Source organism: Triturus cristatus, chromosome 5_1 (assembly GCF_964204655.1).
Source record: "Triturus cristatus chromosome 5_1, aTriCri1.1, whole genome shotgun sequence".
NCBI classification, from domain to species: Eukaryota; Metazoa; Chordata; class Amphibia; order Caudata; family Salamandridae; genus Triturus; species Triturus cristatus.
In genome coordinates, this window is record NC_140587.1 from 484,715,216 (window position 1) to 484,740,052 (window position 24,837).

A 24,837-nucleotide genomic window follows, 5' to 3' on the forward strand; every position below is an offset into this window, starting at 1 on the left:
GATAGCCAGAAACCGGTCCTAGGATGCTTGATTCCGGTCCAGGGAAGACATGGCTTGGCAGTTCGGGCTGGACTGTTCCCATGAGGCACAGGGTCAAGACTGATTTGCATATGGCCATGTCTGAACTGGGGTGGCGTAGTGGGCAAAAGAACGATGGATTTAACCCAGATCTCTTGACTGGGGGAGAATGTCTGCATTGTCAGCATTCCGTCCATCAATTGTTTGTTGTAACGCTTTTCGCCCTAAGTGGGATGGGTATTCCCAGACGTGGGACCCGTGCTCACTACGCCACTGGAGTCAAGCTATCCTGGCTGATGACGGCTGATAGCCAGAAACCGGTCCTAGGATGCTTGATTCCGGTCCAGGGAAGACATGGCTTGGCAGTTCGGGCTGGACTGTTCCCATGAGGCACAGGGTCAAGACTGATTTGCATATGGCCATGTCTGAACTGGGGTGGCGTAGTGGGCAAAAGAACGATGGATTTAACCCAGATCTCTTGACTGGGGGAGAATGTCTGCATTGTCAGAATTCCGCCCATCAATTGTTTGTTGTAACGCTTTTCTCCCTAAGTGGGATGGGTATTCCCAGACGTGGGACCCGTGCTCACTACGCCACTGGAGTCAAGCTATCCTGGCTGATGACGGCTGATAGCCAGAAACCGGTCCTAGGATGCTTGATTCCGGTCCAGGGAAGACATGGCTTGGCAGTTCGGGCTGGACTGTTCCCATGAGGCACAGGGTCAAGACTGATTTGCATATGGCCATGTCTGAACTGGGGTGGCGTAGTGGGCAAAAGAACGATGGATTTAACCCAGAACTCTTGACTGGAGGAGAATGTCTGCATTGTCAGCATTCCGTCCATCAATTGTTTGTTGTAACGAAATATAATATATAGCATAGAGGTATGTCCTTATGTCACTGTTTCACAATGTACATCTATTGTAAACAACCATAGGAGAAAATAATGCTTAATGACTACAGATACACATTGACAAGTTTACAAGATGCAGTTATAGACACGAGATCTGATAATGATATGGTCACAACAGTGGGCTAGTGTGGTCACAAAACCCAGCCATTCTCCGGCAGAGTTCAGCCCATCATTGATAGAGTTAATTCTCTCTATCCAGCGACATTCTAATCATTATAAAATTTGTGAGATATCACCTCCTCTTTGAGGGACAACAGCGACGTCAATCACTTACCATCTAATGTCCTCTGCAGTAGGATTTCTTTCATCAAAATGGGACACCAAAGGGGCATTGGCAACAGAGTGTCTTATCCAGCTGCGATGTTGTCCAATGCGTGCTTTTACTGGCTGTTGTGTTTAGCAAATGTATGGTAACACACAAGGGCACCATATGCAGTATAGTACATTTTGTGTATTACAATTGGAAAAGAATTCCAATGTGTGCTTCAAACTTGCATGTTCAAATACGTTAGTGTTTGATGTAAAAGTGCAGGAAACATAATTCTTACACTTGCGTCCTTTGATTTCTGGTAGGCCCCATGTGGATTGTAATGTGTTGCTTCGACCTCTGTAGATGAACTAGGTGATCTTTAATGTTCTTACCGCGTTCAAAAGCAAAAATTGGGGTGTCAATCTTAGGGACGATACTTTTGGTTATGTCCCAATTATTGGTTATCAGCCTTCGAATTTTGTTGGTGTGTACAACAAATGTAGTAACACAAATCAGTCTGTCTACTGTAGGTTTTTCTCTGGTGGTTAGCAATTGTGGAAATTGCGTTTCCTGCACTTTAACATCAAACACGAACGTATTTGAACATGCAAGTTTGAAGCACAAATTGGAATTCTTTTCCAATTGTAATCCACTGTATATGGTGCCCTTGTGGGTTACCATACATTGGCCAAAAACAACAGCCAGTAAAGGCACGCATTGGAAAACATCGCCGCCGGATAAGACGCTGTGTTGCCAATGCTCCTTTGGTGTCCCATTTTGATGAAAGAAATCATACTGCAGAAGACATTAAATGGCAAGTGATTGACGTCGCTGTTGTCCCTCAAAGAGGAGGTGGTATCTCACAAATTTTACAACGATTAGAATGTTGCTGGATAGAGAGAATTAACTCTATCAATGATGGGCTGAACTCTGCCGATGAATGGCAGGGTTTTGTGACCACACTAACACACTGATGTGACCATATCGTTATCAGATCTCCTGTCTATAACTGCATCTTGTAAACTTATCAATGCGTATCTGTAGTCAGTAAGCATTATTTTCTCCTATGGTTGTTTACAATAGATGTACATTGTGAAACAGTAACAAAAGAACATACCTCTGCTATATATTATATTTCAGCACAATATAATTTCTTCAAATGTCTAACTTTTGATTGCCGGCTAAAATATGTCCTTCTTACCAATGTCACAGTTGAAGCAGAGTGTGGCTACAGAATATAGTTTATTATATAATATGGGATGTCATCAACAACAGAGAATGTATAATTATGTATGCGCCTCCTTGGACACACTATTTCATGTAATATGCCAACTGTAAGAGATCCGCTTTGTATGCACCACACTAATATACATAGCGCATCAACTCTAATAATGCCTTCCTGCGCGCATTTTTGGAGCCAATCACTACTGTATTAACATGATGACGTAATTAATCATGAAGTACTAATCCCTGTAATAACCGCTCATCATTTACTTTCTGTAAAAAGCACACAATACTCTCTATAGGTTATAGAAATTGTGAATTATGTCTTTGCTCAATATTAAAATTCACTACATACAATTTTAATAGTGGAAACACACATGCATCACACATGTTATGAAAACAAACCAAGTGGATAAACTAGGACTTGAAAATGCTGATGCGTCCGTTTTTTACATAAACTCTCAAAGGACAAGCATCCGTCATTTAAAATGCCCTCTTTTCTGTGTCACAGCCATTTTTTGCCACAGTGTAATCCTATCCCTTACCCTGCATTTATCTTCTCTTTACTTTATGACCTTTCAGTCTCCGGTCTTTCTTTACTTTCTACTTTTTCTACCGAAAAACGGATGACACAGTGTTGCAGCACTCAACTGTGATGCCTGCCGGTCATTTCAGTTTTCGGAGGGAGATTGTGTATTTAAAGGCAGAGTCAGCACAGGCTCACTGTCATTTGGCCAACAGCAGACAGACTGACGCTTTCGTGCTGCCCGCGTAGTGGGTCGTCACGTGCTTTGAGGACTGCTATTATTGAAGGTAAGAACCTAATGATGCTGCGCACACGTAGGGACTCTAGTAGCTTCACTCTCCCTGTTGCCTCAATAATCGGCTGATTCCGGTTAATTACAGGATTCGTCTTCATTGAAAAATACTCGCTTCTATAGATAGGCTTCATACCATATGTAGGTAAAAACCTTTGGCCTTGCCCACCATTGCTCCACCGCACAATGCTGTTATGCAATGTAACTCTGTCCCCCCTGCTATTCTCAGGTACAGACCACCAAATTGAACATTCGTGATTCACAGATCAGCGTGAGACAGCAGCGCTTGTGATTAACACCAACTCCAGGTAAAATCAGTCCCCAGAGGTACTCACTTTGTAGAACCACACATTAAGTGCGCAGGCCCTAATTGTTTCCCATTATTAACAGAGTTCCTCATCACAGTCTTCCTACACGTCTCTGTGTATCATCAACACAGTAACAGTGCTCAGCTAACCATAGAGTCCCAGACTGGGGAACAACCTTTACAACGCAACTATTACAACGCACTACACTTACAACGCAATTTTTACAACGCAACATCCACTACAACGCATTCCATTACATCGCATGACACTACAACGCATTTTTAAAAACTACCTTTACAACGCATTCCATTACATCGCATACTACCTTTACAACGCATACCATTACAACGCATAATATTACATTAAACCCCCTACACTATCCAACACTTACCCTACTGTTGCACCCCCTGGAGTTAGAATAGTAATTTTTACCCCCATACTATCCAACACTTACCTTTAATGCAATGTAATATTATGCAATTTTTACAACGCAACATCCACTACAACGCATTCCATTACATCGCATGACACTACAACGCATTTTTAAAAACTACCTTTACAACGCATTCCATTACATCGCATACTACCTTTACAACGCATACCATTACAACGCATAATATTACATTAAACCCCCTACACTATCCAACACTTACCCTACTGTTGCACCCCCTGGAGTTAGAATAGTAATTTTTACCCCCATACTATCCAACACTTACCTTTAATGCAATGTAATATTATGCGTTGTAATGGTATGCGTTGTAAAGGTAGTATGCGATGTAATGGAATGCGTTGTAAAGGTAGTTTTTAAAAATGCGTTGTAGTGTCATGCGATGTAATTGAATGCGTTGTAGTGGATGTTGCATTGTAAAAAATGCGTTGTAAGTGCATGCGTTGTAAAAGTGTGCGTTGTAACGACATACATCTGCCAGACTTCACTCTCACTTGGGGTAAGGTTTCCTTATTATGTATTATCATTAGTACAGATCGCCCTTACAGCACCTCTACCATCTTGACTACTGTCCCTAAACTTAATATTCTTCTCTTTGTTTTTCTTCTCACATAATCAGTACCCGGCTGGGTGTCCTTCTGAGTTTCTCGTTTTCCTTATTCTCCTTCACCCACTGTTGGCACGTACACCTCACGTGGCTGCGCATTCTACCCGTCAGGTACGTTTTGATTTTATGACCCTTTTATCCAATTGGTCGCATTTGTGCCGGTACATGGGCCATATTCTTATTTTATTATTTTTTCTTTTCCTAGATGTCCCTAAATCCATAGGAACTGATGAGACCCTAGATCACGCATAGGGTCGAAACGTCGTCGACAACAAAAGAAAGCAAACCATAAACAGTGCGTATTATTGTATATAGGTGCTGTATATTGTGTATTGAATTGCTAAATGGTCGACTTTTTCGAATACCTTGGAAACCTTGTAAAATACTGTCACAATTATGTCACCAATATTTTAGGTTCCTGTTTCTCACTGGGGACACTACGCACATTTTTCTTTTTCATTGTATATAGAACTTTGTTTGTAAAATATAAAATATGATTGTATCAAACTAAAACCATAGGTGTATGTTGTTTCTTCGCCCTCGGACATCATTTTAACCCTTCCATTGCGATTGTGCACCTTATTATATGATTCTATCATTCCACAGGAACCACTGTTTCGGACAATAATTGAGGTCAGTCTGTGCAGGATTTCCCACTGACTTTGGATGTTTGAAGAGAGTGCCCCCTCCCTACCAAAGAAATTCCCTGCAGGGAGATGGAGTAATGAGGGCAGTGAAGTAGCAATCACCTGACAGGAAAAACCATGCATAGCACACTAAACAACTATGAACAAACAGAACAATACATAGGGACTTTTAAATAGGATACAAAAAAGATTGGGTCTCTAAAGGGACATGGCTTGTGTCGCTATAGGTGTGGGTTAATCACGTAAACTAAATATGTGATTCCCATAGTGTGCCAATGTATTTTGGTGCCTCTCTGAGCTTTATGCTATTGTATCCAGATATAATAACACAGCAACTGATGTACACCTAAAACCAGCCACGACTATTGGCTTTGTCAGTGGTTGTCAGCGTGCGCTCAGGAGAAAAGCCAAGGATTGGATGACCATGTATTCAGGACACCCTTTTGACCCACTAACAGGCACTGGGAGAAACTTGCACTGCACTCAACTTCAAATCCAGACCTCTTCATCACGGCCATAATAAACACCAGGAGGCTGCTCATTTCAAAGCATGCACTGAACAAGAGTAATATGCTGAAAGAACAAAAAACACAACATCCTGGCGATAGCCACCACTCTAATGGAGTGCAAGATTTGGTAAAACATGTGATAGATACACGAGAACTAAATCGCTGACAAGGATGACCGAAACATTTATTACATTGACTGTTCAGAAATTGTCAGTGTTTTTCCCCTCAGTAAAGTTAAGGGCATAAGGACCAGATAGCAACCCATTTCAATGTCTGGTCTACAATACTACCGCGGGCAGCCAACAGGCAGTCCCCTCTTAGAGGCACAGCAAAAAAGCCTCAGCTTATGACAAAAAGCACCCTATCACCACCATCAGTCTCCAAATAGCCGTGAGAGAGAAGGAAGTAGCCTCAGAGTGCTCCCCAGACAAGAGAGCTCAGCACTGATGTCTTAAACAACAGGGAGCACCTCCAGCAGGTTAGCATGATTGTCGATCTCGCTAGGAAGAATAAACAGGGTGTTCAGAAATGAAAAACAAGCATATGACATTTATGGCAATAATCCCCTAAATATGACCATTGCAGGAATTTAGCATAGTTATACCCTCCAATACATAACTATTTGAAGGAAATTTAGGATTACCACTTCATTGCACTTAGGGTAAATTCACACAGTTTCCTATGAAAACTAGCATTTGCAATGCAAATAGGTCTCGCATTTTGAGAGTTAGAGGTATTGGCGAAGTAAATGACAATGTCTTTTACCCATGTGTTTTGGATTGGAGTGGATGTATGTGCTGTGGAGTTGAACTATGGGGGTTAAATTGGAATTGTTAGCTGTGTAATTGTGTGTGGTGGTATGTATCGAGTAGATTTGTGCAGTGGAATTATGTGGCATGGTGTGTAATGGAAATATGTGGTATTGAGTGTACTGGAATTATGTGGCGTGGGATTGTGCGTCAGAGTAATTATGTTGAATGGCATTTTGTGTTGTGGAGTTTAATTCTGTGGTGTGCTGTTGAATTTTGTGGCATGATGTGGAATTCTGTGGTGTTAATTGGATGTTTGTGGTGTGTTGCGTAATTGTGTTGTCGAGTTGAAATATATGGTTTGTTGTTGAATTATGTGGTGTGGAATGGAAATGTATAGAGATAAATTGTGTCGAGTGGAAGTGTGTGGCGCTGAATGAAATTAGGGCCGACTGGAATTAGGTTTCATGGTATGGAGGGCATAAAAAAATGGAGCCTGTACATTGAGATACATATATACACATATATATATCACCATATCAGTGGTCTTCAACCATCACCACCACAGCAGCCGCACCCGAGCATCGAACGAGTAGAGGATTCCAACAAACGAAAAGGGTACAGTGGGATGCACATAGTGGTTTTATTTTGTAGAAAACAGTGCACCAAACACAAGCAGGATGCTCCTTTCCACAGCACTCTGGGATGCAAGAAATTCCATTTATTCAATCAGGCCACAACAGACAGGACTCGTTTCGGCTGCGTTCTACAGCCTTTGTCACCTGATGAGCACCATTTTTTAAACCACTTATATGCAAATTCAAAGCATGAATGAATGAATATACACTTGTAAAGCGCATGGCTACCAAAGGCCTCCCAGCGCCAGAGACAGAGCCTAACTCGAGACATGCCAGCAGATTCAAGGGAACAGCAGGGTCTTCAGTTGTTCGCGGAACAGAAGGTGGTTGGGTTCGAGACGAATCGGATCTGGTAGTTGATTCCAACATTTTGCCGCAATGGCGGAAAAACGCCGGCCACCACTCCGCACCCGGTTAACTCTGGAAACAATTGCGAGATGTTTCTTCTCAGAGCGCAATGATCTTTTTGGGAGATACCGGGGGATGATGGCACGGAGAATCGGTGGAGCGCTATCCGAAAGAGATTTGTGGGCAATACACAATGCCTTAAATTGGATTCTCTCGGCCACTGGCAACCAATGCAAAAACGTGATGTGAGGCTTATTATGGGCCTGCATCAGTAGTCGAGCAGCGCAATTTCGGACCGCTTGAAGTTTTTTGATAGTAGAGCCGGGGACGCCTAGATAGATGGCATTGGAGTAATCAAGCCGCGAGAGGATCAAGGCTTGTACCAGCAGTTTCCTAGCGCTAAAGAGCAGGAGGGGTAGAATCTTTCTAATCATTTTAAGGATGCCATAGCAGGTACCTGCCACCCTGTGCGCCTGTTCACCAAGGTTCAGATTGTGGTCCAACCATACCCCGTGACTTTTAATATGATCTTTGGGGGGTGGCATAGAACCTAGGCACTTCGGCCAGAATGTACTGAACATAAACGAAATACTAAAAAGGTATCTTGCCTGTATATTACCTACTGGCCGTAGTCAGTAGGTAGTTATAGTTAGGACCTACTTTCCATAGGAAGCGCAGTGTTTTCTCAATATATTTGGCGCCGGTTGACGAATCTTCAGGGAAATTTTCAAAACTGGCCCGCTCCTGTCAGCGCCTGTCTTGAAAGTTTCGGGGTGATTCGACAAGCGGGGGCTAAGAAAAAAGGGGGGTCCCAAAACGTGTTTTCCCCATGTCATTTTCCATAGGAAGCTTTAGACACGGCTACAGCCCGAACTCCTGAACGTTATTACAACAAATTTGGCAAAAAGGTAGGTCTTGTTACAGAAAGTCGTTTTTGTAAAATAGTGTAAATCTGTTCAGTAGTTCCTGAGAAATTTGAAAAAGAAAAAGTTTCGATATCTAGGGACGCGCTGGAGTAGCGACCTCTCCCGAGCACGAGCTTCACTGTGATTGGCTGCCAACACTCCAAACCAGGAAGTGTTGGCAGCCATCTTGTGACTCGGTAGAACAGAGTCACAAGAAAACAGCAAAACAAAGGTGAAAAAAAGAAAAGGGGGCAGGGCAGAAACACCCTGACCCCCTAGGCCTGCTCAGGGGGTCCCCCAGGGCCAAAAAAAAGCATTTTTTTTTTCCTATTTCGGCGAAATTCACGCTGGTGTCGCGAATCCTGCCAAAATAAAAAATGAAGTGTAGGCTCCTGCGCTTCATTTAATTGAGGCCCCCGGGTGGGCCAGGTCCCAGGGGCATTGCCAACAAATATTAGCGGGGCCCGTGTGCGGGCCCCCGCAGCCCCGGGAATCACCACCTCCCCGGGGCTTGTTTAATTTGTGGGGGGCCTCCAAGACCCCCCCAAGCCCTGGGAACCGCCACTCCCGGGGCTTATTTCATTTGTGGGGGGCCTCCAAGGCCCCCCCCAAGCCCCGGGGACTGCCACCCCCGGGGCTTTTATTTAAAATTATTAAACCTGGATGGCCCCCTTCCACGAGTCCTCGATGGCCCTGGGGACCGCCCCCCCCCGGCCCGACTCCTGCAGTTTCCCGGGGTGCCCACCCCCGGGACACTGCTGTTTAGCATGTTAGCAGCTCCCTGTGTGGAAAAGCAATGCCAGCTCCCGCAAGACGCGGGGAGCCGGCGGGACCGTGGCGGCATTGGGGCTCCCCCCACAATCCCCAACGGATAGGGCCGGCCCGGGGGAATGGGGTCCCCAGGGCTAGAAGTGGCCCGGGAGAGGGGCGCGCCGCCTCGATCCCCCAAAAATAAAATATAAATGCCGCCCCCGGGGGAGGGGATCCCCGGGGTCAATAGAGGCCTCAAAAGGGGGGCCACGCAGCCCCCCTCGTTAAAAAGTTAAATATATGTGGCCATGCCCCGGGGGATGGGGTCCCCGGGGCGAGGATTGGCCACGGGAGGGGGGCTCAGGTGGCCCCCTTCCCGTTCAGATTTTTTCTTTTTTAAAGGGGCCAGGCCCTGGGGGATGGGGTCCCCAGGGCCCAAAAAAAGGAAAAATAACAGCCCCCCTTCTCATACAATTTTTTTTTAAAAAAGACAGCAACACACTGCAATTGCGCCCTGTGTCGTGCGTTTTAAGTTGGGGAATTCCCCTTCAATACTGGGAGTCCCTGGGGGCCAACTAGCCCACCAGGTACCTCCAGTATGCACCACAGGGCTGCCTTGCAGAGAGGTGGTCTGAGGCCACGCCCCTTTGTACACCTCTCTGCAACACAGCTCTGTGGCGCTTAGTGGAGGTACCTGGTGGGCTAGTTGGACCCCAAGGACCCTCAGGACTCAAGGGGATTTAATACCCCAATTTACAACTCGCCAGGGGGTTGTGTTTGCACACTTCTCACATCAGGCCCTGCCCCCCCTCCCTGCACCACAGTGCAAACGCGCCCTGTGGCACGTTTTACGTTGGGGGATTAATTCCCCTTCAATCCTGAGGGTCCCTGGGGACCAATTAGTCCACCAGGTACCTCCTATAAATGCCACAGGGCTGTGTTGCAGAGAGGTGCTCCGAGGCCACGCCCCTTTTTACACCACTCTGCAAACGCAGCTTTTGGTGCACTGCTGGGGGGGCGATGAGGTCCTCTTGTGTCATGGAGACCTCAAGACACAAGTGGACTTCATCCTCTGAGCAGCAGTGCGCCAGAAGCCGCGTTTGCACGTGGTGTAAAATGAGGCGTGACCTCAGAACACCTCTCTGAAACACAGGTCTGTGGCGCTTACTGGATGTCACCGGCAAGAATCGTGGGGGAGATATCTTTTACGGCACTGGCGAACGACATCGAAGTTATGTCTTATTGCCCTGGGACTTTGTTGCATTGGCATGCCTGAGGACATTTTGGGAATCATTCCGTGTTCAAAATCCTTACAGATACTTTGGCTCCTGGGGATACATAGAGAGATCTCCATTTCAGCAATATCAGATGAATTAAGGCGAAAGCTAGTTTCTATTGGAGTACTTGAGATTACATGTTCCCGTCTGGACTGTTATTCCAGTGTGGCCCTAACACTAGGCCTTTGGATCCTTTGCTTTATACGTAGAAATTGTCTATAGCCCTACTCATACACTATACATTGTGTATTTTGATTGTTGATGGCCTTTTCCTGGCCACAAACCAAAATGATGAAGTCTGATGACGGAAACCTCAAGCAGTGGCATTTTCGAAATGCGCGTCGGCGCTTTTCACCTTTGTCGTTATATGTGCTTTATGTGATGTATTGGCTTTGTATTTTCTGTCTTAAGCTTTTTCTTTTTGTCCTGTTAGGATAGTTCTTTAGTTTCACATTCATGTAGGTTTGTTATTCAGTCATGGTCTATTTGGTAGTGAGTTGATCCTCTGTATAGTGTTGTCATTTTTTCTTTTTTTCTAGGGCTTGTTCTGTCTTGTGATTATTTGCTTGTTGCACATATGAATGGTGTTATTTATTGTGTATTCACATTTATTCACTTATTTATGTGAAAAAAAGAACAAAAAAAAAGTAATGAATTTTAAAATAAGATGAATAAATAACTGATTTCATTTCTTCAGTGGGCGACACTGATTATATATGGAGCTACTGCCCATTAAAATTTAGGATAGCGGGGACATTCCGTCATGTTTCTTATTGCGCTTACTGATGTACCTGGTGGGCTACTTGGCCACCAGGGACCTTCAGGATTCAAGGGGGCTTAATAGGGATGTCATAGTTAGAAATTAGCATTTAAAAAAATTGAAATTCACTGAAAAAAAACAGAGGTTTCAGGTACATTATAGTTAGAAATTAGCAAAACACAGCACCAAATGCACCACTCTATTCATATAATACAAATAAGTCCAAGTCTTCAAGGTAGTACGTTTTCCAAAGGGTTCTTCTTTATTGTTCAATTTAAAATGTGAATTTTTTGACAACAGCAAAAACAGCCGACGCGTTTCGTCCAACTTTGGACTTCTTCAGGGCTGCAACAAATTTATATACACAAAAGCACAAAAAATAAGTGACATACATAAAGACAAAAGCACAAATAGCACATACAATACATCTATAAATATTAAAAAACATGCTGAACTGGAGCATATTAATATCAAAATAGTGACAGGCTCATTTGAGCACATCTTAATGCGGCTAAAAAGGCTACAACGGTAAACAACAATAATACAGTGAACAACCGTGTGCATTGAGATATCAAATCAATGTTATAGTGAGACATAGGGGCACGCCTCAACATATGTCACATGTTTAGGATGACCCTAAGCTATCATAAAGGGAACTAAGGACTGGAGAAAGAAATAATGGTACAACAAAAGAAGGAGAGACGTCACCCCAGTGAGATAAGGAGACAGCAGTCAAGTAAAAGGAAACCAGCTAGTGATGATAAAAATAGGAGCAAGACGAAGACAGCGTCTTATCAAGACAAATGCTCAATCTGTACCCACCTAAGATCGTAGGTTGAAATATAAGCACATATGGTTCTGATCGGCTCAAATCGAAAGTCTAACACAATCCAGTCGGATATGGTATATTCATGGTATAAGATCACAGTCCCTAGAAGGGAAAGAAGGTCACATCAGAGGCCCTATGAGGAAACCAGCAACTTCTCTAAAACAATTGTCGTAACGTAGTCAGGGTGTAAACCTACTTACTGTATAGGAGAGGAAATGGATAATACTAATTAGAATTCAGAAGTTCAGAAACGGTGTTCCTAAGCCATCAATGACAGGTCATAGTCGAATGATAAGAACAAATTTGTCTTATCGTGGGATACCTATGAAAGAAGGGGACATGTTTGAGGCATGTTTCTCACGAAGGATTGGCGTTTTACAGTAAAATGTCAAGAGGCAGAGAGAGTCAGGCCAAATTCCTTAAAAGTAGGGAACGTGAACAAGGGTAAAAAGGTATGTATCAATAGCATCAATGTCAGAAATAGCCATGAATTAAGCTTAACCTGCGCAAGGCAAAAGAAAAGTGCCAAGAATTCTGTAAATCCTACGTTTAACCAATAGGGAATGTCAAAGACGTGACGGTTATTTAAGTAGATAAAAAATAACCTCAGAAACTATCCGTAGCACGCTATTACCATCATGCACCATGACCCTCCCTGCAGGCATGATAGGAAGCTTCTTACCCGATTCAGTATCCAAGAGCGAAGTGAAAGGCAAACGTCCGCTCCGTCCAGAGAAAGCAACAACCACTAGTCAGGAAAAACTTGTTTAAATAGTGTGGGGTATCAGACTCGGATGGAAAACACCTGTAAGCAATTCCCATGGGTCGGGAGTTCAAACCTAGGGTCCGGCGTCAGCCGAAGGGGAAAGGTATCGGGAAGCCGGTCGCCATATTGGAACGAGCAACAGAGCCTGAAAGACCGTTACCCGTATCATAACGTTAACGGGAAATTAATAATCCCAAGTATGCCGGAACACTCTCCATTACACCTAATATGATTTCCCAGAATAGTGTAGGGTCACCTGTCAGTAGTGCCGAAATAAGCAAAACTTTGATTCAATGAATCTAAATAATAATACTAAATTTTAATGGCTCTCTAAACACGACCATTAAAAGCCGTACATGCCTAAATGTGAACCTAGCTGATAATTTTTTCACCTTATTATTATATTGAGTCACTCTTAAATCCGGTGCTGTCTCAGTGGGATTCCGCTAGCCCTGTGGTTTTTACTTAGTTAGAAATTAGCCTTTAAAAAACCATTGAAATTCACTGAAAAAACCATAGGTTTCAGGAACGTTCTAGTTAGCTGGACATTTCACTCTTACGAAATCATAGAAATACAGCCGTTCTAGTTAGTTCAGCTAACTATAACTCACGCACCCGCAATGGACAGCTCATCAGTGACATCACTGATGACATCTCAAATGATATCACTGATGACATCATCCAGTGACTGTGTGTTTCTGTAAAGTTTAAATATCTTTTATATATATATATATATATTCCAAGGTGTATTGAAGAATGAGTGGGTGTATAAGTGTCTGGATGGAGGATTTAGTAGGTGCGTGACTGACTGTATAAGTGAGTGATTAAATGTGTCTTACTGAATGCATGGGTTAGTGACTAAACTGTGTGAATGTCTATCAGTCTGTCTGTTGTTGTGCAAGCTGCTGCATGGGTTGGTCAGTAGTTACATGAGTGTCTATTCAATGAGCACTTTTGATGTCCGGTTTTAAAGAATAAAGGAATGCTGCCTCAAGAAGCAGGATTCGCCGTTTCATTCAAGTTCATCCTCAAAGGTGGGATACCTGTTGTGTAAGTATATTTTACGGCCAGTCCTGGTCGCGAGGACTGAACTACCACGAAAAGAATGTGGGCTGCCGCGCACAGACTGCCTGTGTTCACGTATGCAGGTTTGAACTGGTATCAATTAAGTAGCCGGAATCGGGTGCTTGTAGCTCACTGGACAGCTTAATTTGTGCATTATTGCTGTTCATGAAAGCGGAATCCACTGGAGGACATAAATTAAAGCGTTGGATAACTACGAGTTCCAGAACTCTGTTATTAATGAAGCCCACCAGAGGGCAGAACCTATTAAAGGACTAATCTGCCTTTGAACATTGCCAGGAGCCCGTGAGCAAGGAGCAGGAGCTCCGAAACGCGTAGGGCTGTGTATTTCAATGAGCACTTTTGATGTCCAGTTTTAAAGAATAAAGGAATGCTGCTTCAAGGTGCATATATATATATATATATCCACAAGAAAAGCCTCCGAAAAAGGGAGCCTCCAACCCTTCAGGGCGGCCTCGTATACGGGCACGGAGAGACCCGCTACTTTCAACAAAAGACCAATACGAGCGAGGCCCACTTCTGGAAAGAAACGTCTTTAATTCTAAGCATAGCCGTACATGAGCCCTCCATAGTCCAACATGTTTCAGCTTTCATAGCCTTGGTCACGGACAGAGGGTAGTTGCAAAGTGCGTGCGTACCGGCATATTTGAATACATGTGGTCACGTGACTGTTCAAAAACTGCTTCTCCCACAATGCACCTTAATGAACAGAAAATGTGTCCATTAATAAGATAGTACTCATTTTGAGGAAAGTTCCAAATATTAACATTGCCCATGGTGCATTTCATATTTATAACATCCAAATGGAGAGAACAGTCACAGACGGATAATTCTCAATAGTGATGTTTGTTAAAGTCACCTTGAAACAAATAGGCTCCGTTACCAGAACGATTAATGGAACGGTCAGTCCCATCAAATCCCTTCCAAAGCTGCAACTGCTTTCGCTGTCGTAGCGTCTCCTTAGTAGGTTCAGTGGCAGCCAGTGAGTCATGCTCCCTTATTTGTATCCACAAGAAAAGCCTCCGAAAAAGGGAGCCTCCAACCCTTCAGGGCGGCCTCGTATGCCGGAGTCCAGAGACCTCTGATCTCCGCCTCTCCCATGTGGCTGCCCCACCCCAGCAGTGATGCATCTGTCACCACTGTGAACTCTGGTTGGGGAAGGGAGAGCGATCTGCGGTTGACCCAATACTGGTTCGTTTGCCACCACTGCAATTGGCGTGCAGTGCCCTCTGAGATCTGGACGCAATTGGAAAGATTCCCCTGATGCTGTGGTCACTGGAACTTCAGGCCCCACTGCAGAGCCCGCATATGCCACCTTGCATAGTCCACCAGCAGGATGCAGGAGGCCATGAGGCCCAGTAGCCTCAGGGTCATTCTGACCAAAACCCGTGATAGAGGCTGAAAGATTGGAATCATAGCCCGAATATCACAGACCTGCTGCTCGGGAGGATAAGCCCGGAACTGTGCAAATAACACCCACGACCTACTTCTGTGGCAGGAACATGCTCTATGGCTCCATTGGCCAATAGAGCCGTAACTTTCTGTTGGGGAAAGGCCAGGTGATCCTCCGACATGCGATGGAATTGAGGTAGCATGGATGGAGGGGTAGTCTCGAATGGGAGGAAGGAGCCCCTTCGGACTATCTGCAAAACCCACCTGTCCGACGTGATGTTGAGCCAGTGGGGGAGGGGATGGCAGATCCTGCTGCCCATTGGCGATTGATGGGCCTGAAAGGTCGGACTAGGAGGGTTTAGAGGCTGCTGCAGAGGGGGCGCTGGTGGATTGGTCAGCCCGCCCCCGCCAACGGCAGTGGGATCCACGTCCCCGGCCATGCAGAGGCTTGATAACTTGCGCAGGCCAGTGGCTCTGGGCGGAACGTGGCGGGGCACCCCTTCCGTAGCCATGAAAGAGGCAAAAAGCAGACTGCACTGGGTGGGAGGTGGAAGCAAGGCCTAAGGATCTGGTCGTAGCCCTAGAATCCTTAAAGCGCTCGAGAGTGTTGTCTGCCTTGTCGCCAAACAGGCGACGGCCATCTAAGGGCATGTCCAAAAGCATTGCTTGTTCATCCCCGAAAAGCCAGTGGACCTCAACCAGGCTTAGCGTCTCAGTGCTACTGATGTGGAAATCGTCCTGCCAAGTGAGTCGGTGGTGTCCAGCCCACACCGGATGGTTAACTTCGCTGCGTCTCTCTCTATGGCAACAGCGTGGGAGAGCACGGCCTGAGCCTCCTCTGGGCATGTGGCAACACCTGCGCAACCATGTCCCACACCGAGTGGGAGTAACGGCCCAATAGACATGTGGTGTTCACCGACCGCAGTCCCAAGCTGGAGGAAGAAAACATCTTCAGGGAGGCCCGGGGCCGACGCCGGCTAAAGACACAACCGGCGTCGGAGGTCGGCAGGGGTGTCGTCGCTGGATTCAGCGCCAGAGGAGGTGTCACGAGGTCAACCAGCGCCGATCCGGATCCAGGCCTGCAGAGATGTAATCAAAGACCTAGAGCCCCCAACCAAGTCCGCGGGGCCTGAGGGCTTGCCGGCGGAGTCAGGCTGCCTGAAGATGGAATGTAAGGCTTCCTAAAAGTTGCAAAGCTGGGCAGGGGTCGCTCTGGCTCCCGGAAAAGGAGGGAGGGCCTGAGTCGACCCAACAAGCTCCTCGGGCAGAGCCGGACGACTACCTTCTGCTTCCCACGGAGGAGGAGAACACAAAGAGTGACAATACTTCACCTTCTTCTTGCGCTTCGACTTACCCGAAGACAAAGCCTTCGGTAACTATGGTGGTGGCTCCGTGACCGGTCCCGTGACCTCCCTCTCGACCGGGACCTTGAACGGCGCTGAGCAGAAAGCCGGGCCTCGAGAAGCTTTCGGGATCACTCCCGCAAAGACTTCGGGTTCATGGCCCGGCAGTCGGCGCATGACTCTCGGTCGTGGTCGCACTCCAGGCACCAAAGGCACACGAGGTGCGGGTCTGTGACCGACATCAATTTGCAACAGGAGTCGCAAGCCATGAACCCGGTCCGACGTAACATCCCTCCGTGCACTAGGAGTCGATCAACACAGAAAAGGTGTCGACAAAAGTCGCAAAACTGAGTCAAAAAGTGACTCGAGGTACCGCTCTCTCCGGATCTGCGTTGGCTGGTGTGGAAAAAGAAAACTGACGTCAGCGCTCGAGGGTGGCATCTAAGTAGATACTGCGACATCATTCAGGCGACCACGACACCAATGACGAACGCGGAGTCGACCGTCGCCACCTATCGACGCGAAGAGGTACTGCTGAGGAAAACTTTCTGCGGATCCAGTCTGACGCCTTGGGGTAATTCTAAGGTGAGGAATCCACAACTAATAGTCTCTTTCAGATATCGGTTTACAGCAGCCATAGTACATTACGGCCCCTGTAGCCTTCGGAGAGGACATCATTCTCTTGCACACACAAAATATTTTGGAAGGAATTTGTCAACTGACAAAAAGGGAGGGCAGCTTGAATCTGCGTCTGAAGGCAAGGGAAAAAGGAACTGCCGTCGCCTTCAGTCTTCTGAGACGGAAAGAGGCATATGAAGTTCCGAATCCATTCTGGCACCTGGGGAATATACTAAAGATGAGGAATCAAGCATCAGAGCAGTTATTACTTGTAATTCAAACAACATCTTCATATGTAAGAGCAGAAGAGGTGTCTTGGTATGCTTTTATATATAGATATGAAAATTAAAAATATTTTTTTAAGATACTAACCAGGTAGAATCATGACGTGTTGATTTCAATATACATTTATTTATACAGCTGATGGACAATCAGTAATATTTAGGAAATTGCAATCAGCAGATAGTATATTAATTGTAGCAAAAAATAGTTAATGTATATATTTCTCATACACTTCATTATCAAAGCTGGAAAAAGTCTTTAGAGTGTCTTGCAGTTGAAAAAAATATTCGGAGTTACATGTAAATCAGATTTTCAAAGCCTTTCGTGAACCTCTGGTCACTCTTGTGTTCCCAGCAAAGGGATTATCATGGGCATGCATTGCATTGCAGTGGCCTTTTTTGGAGTGGATACCTCTGAGCTACCTAAATTGTTTAAACAAGTTTAACAAACCTATCAGAGGTAGGTCAGTAAATTCTTCTTTACATTCACTCCCCTCACCTGGAACCCGTTTCCTCCTGCGAGATGCATAGCACTTATCAGCTCTGTTAACGAGAACATCCAATAAAGCTGACAAGTCTTTTCACTGTCTACGGTCTACTCAGAGACTTTAACATTTGTTTGTATTTAGTCTTCTTTTCTTTCCAATCATTTTATAGATTACCAATGATTCAATGTGCCAAGAGGTTTAGGGATCAATTCTGATAGTTCCATTAAGATTCCCTTTATCCAGTGATATGTTGTGGCAATTCCAGCATTTTGGTAATCATACCCTCCCTCCGCAGCCTCAGCATATCAATCCTTGCTGTAATTATGGGATAACATAAGAACATTGCATGTCGAGTAAGATCAAAACACTCCTCCTATTTTCTTTTTACAAGCATTAGCTGAAGCAACCTGCAGTTTGTCTGTAGTGCTGAAACTATTTATTTCCAGATTCTACACCACCTATCCTGGCTTTCGCTCCAGGAGTGGACTTTGTTCAAGCTTGTTGTATAGTGCACAGAACATTAAGCAAAGATCATCTACACATAACTTCTATAGGGCTTTTCTTTCAAAAACCATGACCGTCATCATGTGATGGCCGGTAAACTGTATCAGTAATGTTTCATCTACAACACTGTGATATGGCAATTCCAGAAGAGCAGCATTACCACACTATTGCAAGGTCTGTACCCAAAAACTGGGAGCAAATTGAGAATTCTGAAGACATCTATTGAGAAAGAAAACTGTTGAGAACAGTTTTCTTGCATAACTCATAATGTTTATCTGGGAGGAAACTCCTGTTTCTACCTAAATTGGGAAAACCTCGAAGTTCATAAAGAGTGATCTTTTAAATTCTGAGTCGAAAGTGGGGTTAATTAAATGAACTGCAACATGATATGCTACTGTAAAGCTGTTCCATGTAATACAAAACGAACACTAGGAAAAATACTTACAGAAGCGGTTTGCTGTTGGGTTGCTGCTGCAGCAAACTTAGCCACGTGGTTAATAATTGGAGAAAAGTTGGTGGGTCCATATAACTTCACCTGGGGAAGGCAAATTCGATAGGCATCTACAATGCCTTGAATACCTGAGAAAACACATTACAAGTCTTGTAACTGCAGATAAAACTCAGTGTTGCATCACTGCAGTGCTTTATTCTATCAAGCATACGAGGTTTCGAATCATAGATGTCCGTTTTAGAATCAAATCAACTGGCGCCACTAGTACAAGACGTCTGCATCTTTAAAAATAAAGTCTTAAAATATTGTATAAGCTATGTTCGATCTTTAACAACTAGACTACTACGCATGCAGACAAAAGAGCAAGTATTCCTTTGTTACTCTACTTCGCCATTCACATTTTATATTGAATTGTACATATACAATAGAGTGACGTTTGTATAAAGTCATACAAAAGTGGTGATAGACAATGTTAAATAGAGTCTATTCTTTAATCCTTGCGATACCATAACACCATTTACATGAATGGACAACTGAAGTAGCCTTGCAGGCTGTAATATTACATAATTCCTTGAATACTAACCAGTAAACTTCATTAATCTCATTACCTTTTCTCGTACAGGAACTTACTATATGAGGGACTACACAGAACACCAAGTCACAACATGACCCAGCAATAAAACAAAAAATAAAATAAAACCATCCTCCTTAGCCTGCCGTGGCACCTCACTGTACCTGGGGAATAAACTGAGGAAAGGTCTTATACGCATCCTGTCATTCCAAAGTCTGAAGAAATCGAGGCTGTGAGTGGGAGAGGATGGATGGTCTTATGTACTGTTGAAAGAAAAGGGTAATCAGATTAATGAAGTTCACTTACCAGTAATCGGGCAATACCTCCTGAACTCGCACCAGTACTTACTATTTGAGGATTTACAAGAGAAGTCATAGCAACCGGATTGCCAAGATTAAAAGACTGGGAAACCACATCTAGTTTTTAATAGAAAGTTTGCAGAAACAAACAGGACAGAAAGATTTCATCTGGGAATAGCAGCCACTTGTACTGTAGATCTAATTTCCATTGATTGATGATTTCCAAAGTCCACTCCATGGAGACAAAGGTGGGGTGGTCCACTTTGCCGTCTTACAGATGTTTTGGATAGAAATACTACAGGCCTCACCCAAGATGCAGCCATACATCATGTACCCCAACCCTAATTTAATCCTTAGAGGAAAGCTGAGGGAAATACATGCGATGGAAATCATTTTTAAATTCATTAACTCATGGTAGAAGAGGAAGTCTTATGCTCATGCCTACAGACAACATTTACAAAAAGCGAAGTTTCATCATTCTTTGTAGTCCTGAGAAGTAGTAAAATAACCCTGGGTGACATCTAAATTATGCAAGGATTATTATGAAGGGGAAGGAGGAAAAAATGAAGGAAGTTTAATTTCTTTTTCATGACGGAATGAATACATTACCATGGGACGAAAAGCAGTTCCTGGACGAAAAACTAATCTATTTGAAAAGATCTGCAAGTATGGGGGTCACATTGATTTAAAAAAACAGTTCTCATAACCTATGGGCTGCTGTTATGGCCACCTGAAAAAACCACCCAGAGTCAGATGGTTAAGATTAATATGTGCAAGATGGTTAGAAGGTGGAACTGAAATGCCCAGAGGATTAAAGGAAGATGCCAAGAAAGGAAAAGAGAAAAAACTAACCTTAAAAATATGGCAACACCGGTCCTGGGTTGCATGCGTTACGTTCAGGGAGGACCTGGCAGTTCTGGCTGGACTGTTCCAACTGGAGCAGGGTCAAGACTAATTTGCATATGGCTAGGTCCAAACTGAGCTGGCATGGTGTGCAGGAGAACAATGAACTGTGATACAACCCGAGTGATTACCTGTGACTGAGATTAATTCAAGCATTCCATCCAACACTTTTTTGTATACTTTAATACTTAGGAATAGATAAGCATAGTTCATGCCCACCTGAATAGATGCACACACAGATTGAAAATCCTTTATCAAAGACTGAGATGCATATATAGCAAAGATAACAGCCATATTTGCAAGGTTCAATCTGGAAAAAATATTTTTTCAATGAAACTTCCATCTTGTGATCCACCATATCAGAAACGTAAACGTCATTGGAGAGGACAGATGATTGCCGTACCACATTCTTTAGTGCTTAAACAGTACAGAAAGAACAGCTCTCTCACAAACTTGCCTTTAGGAGTAGAATCTGGAGCTTGAACATCAGCATCTGTGAAGGCCATGCAGAAGAAAAAGGAAGGAGAGGATACATCGCAAGAAATGTTTTGAAGAAGTCGGTGACTGGCTTTTGACCACAGGAATGCCTCTGAACACTGAGACACTAAGGGAAAGGAAACCTTCACTCGTATACACTCAAGGAGGACCCCAAAGTTGGTCTTGATTGCCCAAAATGTCCCTTCTTTTTTGTCCAGAGAACCTTGAAATGTATTGCAATGGGATAGACCATAAACAAAGATACTTAATCTTGGAGAAAGTGGGAAATGAACCTTTGACCATCAGGCTGAGAGTCACAGGGGCAGATGTACGACCATTTTCAAGTGAAAAAGCGTTCGCAAACCGATTTGCGCTTGCAAAAATGGTCGTGCGCAATGTAGGCAATGCACTCGCAAATCACAAAATTGCGATGCAAACAAATACCAACTCGCGAAAAATATGACCGGTGTTTGCGTTCCGAAAATAGCGACTCTGAATGAGCGAGTCGCAAATGAATGTACAGACCATTTGCAAATTGCAAAAATGCACAAATATGCCCATTTGCGCATGCAATTTACGACTAATCAGAATCAGGAGGTAAACAGGCCCAACCTACGAAAAGTGGCCCAGAATGCACCTGAAATCATTCCACAATGTCTGCCCTGTATGTGATATCGAGGAGGATGCAGATACTGGATGCTCAGCAGAGGAGGCGGAGACAAGAGAGGTTTTTCAGAGTCAGGCTGACATTGTTTGAGAAGACCGAGGAAGAGATATATGACCAGTACAGGCGGAGTAGAACTGTCATCCTAGACCTCACAGAAACCTTGAAGCCACAATTGGAAAGCAGAACCCTGCACAGAAATGCAATCCCCACACATGTGGAGGTGTTGTGCTCCCTCCACCTATTGGCCACTGGTAGCTACCAAGATGTCACTGCAGTGGCTGGAGGTGTGTAGCAGAGTCTGCTTTCACGTTTCTTACACTATTTCCTAGATGCCATGCTACACCACATCCATCAACAGCATCTACCTGCCCAGGAAAGATGTGGAACTTGAAAATACAAAAATGCAATTTTATAGAATAGCAAGGTTTCCACAGGTCATAGGGTGCATAGATGGGACCCATGTGCCCATATGTCCCCCCTCACGCATAGAATACATATTCCGTAATAGAAAAAGCACACATTCCCTCAACATCCAAGTTGTCTGTGACGTAAACAACATCATCACAGACATTGTTGACAAATATCCTGAATGCACACGACTCGTACATCTTCAGACACAGTGGCATATACCAGAAATTAGAAAGAGGTGACTTTGATGAAGGATACCTACTAGGTACTGAATTCCCATGTCCACAGAGAAATGTAACTACACTAGGATGTCTGACTGCATGTTGTCTCACCTTCATATATCCCCCTCCCATGTGACAGTGTGTATGCCCTGCGTCCATGGATCCTCACACCGTATCTGTGTCCCACCAACGCACCTAAAAGGCGGTAAAACAGTGCACAGACGCACCAGGTCAGTCACTGAGCACACATTTGGCATACTAAAATCACGATTCCGGTGTCTTCTCAAGTGTGGTGGAGTCTTGAAGTATGCGCCTGAGACAGTCTGCAAAATTGTGGCAACCTGTGCCATACTCCACAATATTGCCTGCAGGCATGGCTTGCCCATGGTGGTGTCTGAGTCAGACTCGGGAGATGAAGACCCTGGTCCAACAGCCAAGCAAGCGAAGCTCAGCAGCAGAGGGGAGAAGGCCCAGGTACCTCATAACCAGACATTATTTTTCAAGGTACGTCATTACCATTGACAGTCTACACACAACAAATTACACCACAAAATGTGAATCTGACAATTTGAATTTCCCTTTATTTGAAGGGCATGACAATGGACAATGCTGGACAACCTGTCCATCTCAATCCACATAACCAAATGAAAGTAGAAATGTCATGTGGTTACTGCACCACCCAAAAAAAGCAAACCTGCATTTTACTATCAAAAAATTCATTTTTTCCCTCAAAGCCCAGCATGTGAGGATCTGCTGCTTCGTCTCTGCATAGGTGTATATGCAGAGGAGACACTGCTGCAGCTGGACACCTCGCTGTCTACTGTTTCTGTGGCTCCTCCACTAGCAATCATGTTTGTCTGGATTGCCTCAACTGCCGCTGTAAGTTTTTGCAGCCCTCGTACAACGTCACCAAAGTAGTGGCCCATTTCAATCTGCAGAGCCAGGGTGCACCTAGAATGCTGTGTTGTTGCCGTTGCCAGCCTACCGATTGCCCTGGTCATTGAGTCCATTCTGTGTGCCCTGCTGCGCTCAATTCTCCTATGCTGCCTCTCTCCTCCCACAACTTTGTGCACAGCTGGCCAATAGCCCCTGTAAGGGCATCAAATTTCCCCTCAATGGGGGCTGGTTTTCAGCCATTTGTTGGGTGATGTTTAGGAATCCCTGACTCAGCTTTGAACTGATCAGCCTTATCTGTTTTTGTTGCAGGCGCTGAACTTCAACATGGCTTGCTGCAGGTCACCAAACACCACCTGAGTGCCTGCTCCAGTGTAGGTGGGAGTGTGCAACCGAGCTTGAAGTCGCCTTCCGGACTGCTGTGTCGGACACAGAACACGGACCCTGGTGCCCAGAGTGCACTGGGATAGTGCTTGCTGCTGTGTTGCTGGTAGGAGCCTGTGATGAACTCTATGCAGCTCTTCCCAGGACATTTGAACAACTTGGCTCATCCTGCCCTTCCTCCATCTGGACCTGCTGTGCATCAATAACATCTCCCCTTGGGTCACCTCCCAGAGGTGTATCTATGTTACAAAAGGGGGAATAAAGAAAACATTCTGAGTCACTATCTCAGTGGTGGTTCTTTGTTCTTAAACTCATGTCAGTCCCAAACTGCACTGTTTATGTCACCTTCTACATTTCCCATAATGCACCAACTATGACTTTTGGATCATGTAGATGGAGCATGTAGATGCAGTTGGTTCTGGGTGTGGGGCATGCATTAGAGGAGCTGATTTTTGTTTGACATACTAATATGACACATTTCTCACTCACCAGAGGGTGGTGGATGTTGAGATGTGCCGAGAGTCCCATATCCCACTATTGCCCCTCTCTCCAGGGTTCTTTCCACCATGCTGCTGAAGCTTCCATGACATTGGATGGGCCTCCTCCTGTTCCTTGTGCTTCATGCAGCCACCCTCTCCTTGGCGCTGGAGTGCAGGTCCTACCACCTTTTCTTAATGTCGTACAGGGACCGGTCAGCCACACCCAGGGCATTTATGCGCAGCTGGATATCTCTCCAGATTTGCCTTTTCTCTGATTCTGGAACTGTATGTGATGACCTCCCAAACAGGTGCTCGTGGTTGTTGCAGCATTCTTCAGTTAATATGTCCAGTTCCTTCTCAGAGAATTTGAGTTTGTGCAGCCTCTCCTTCCCTGCCTTCTCACTGGACTTGCTGGAAATCTCGATTTTCTTTCCTTAGCTGGCTTGCACTATTGGACTGTGCTGCTGCACCTTGCCATGTGCTGTCAATTTTGTTCAGGATTCTCCAGCGACACCACTACCTGTTTTGGGGTCCTTTTGCTCTCCCGGTAAGAAACTTTTCTTTTTTTTTTATTTGCGCATGCAAAATGCCCTTTTCAGCCCTTTGCGCAC

The 24,837-nt window shown here is 44.7% G+C and overlaps 1 protein-coding gene across 9 annotated transcripts in view; it reads right to left on the reverse strand.

Annotated features, from left to right (window-relative positions):
• CPNE3 (copine 3) overlaps positions 1-24,837 on the reverse strand; it is a 434,216-nt gene that overhangs the window by 17,149 nt on the left and 392,230 nt on the right. For all 9 annotated transcript variants that reach the window (XM_085605326.1, XM_085605317.1, XM_085605318.1 and 6 more), the window contains one exon: positions 18,918-19,051. In XM_085605326.1, coding sequence (XP_085461452.1) covers positions 18,918-19,051 — 134 coding nt within the window. The remainder of the gene's footprint in view (positions 1-18,917; positions 19,052-24,837) is intronic.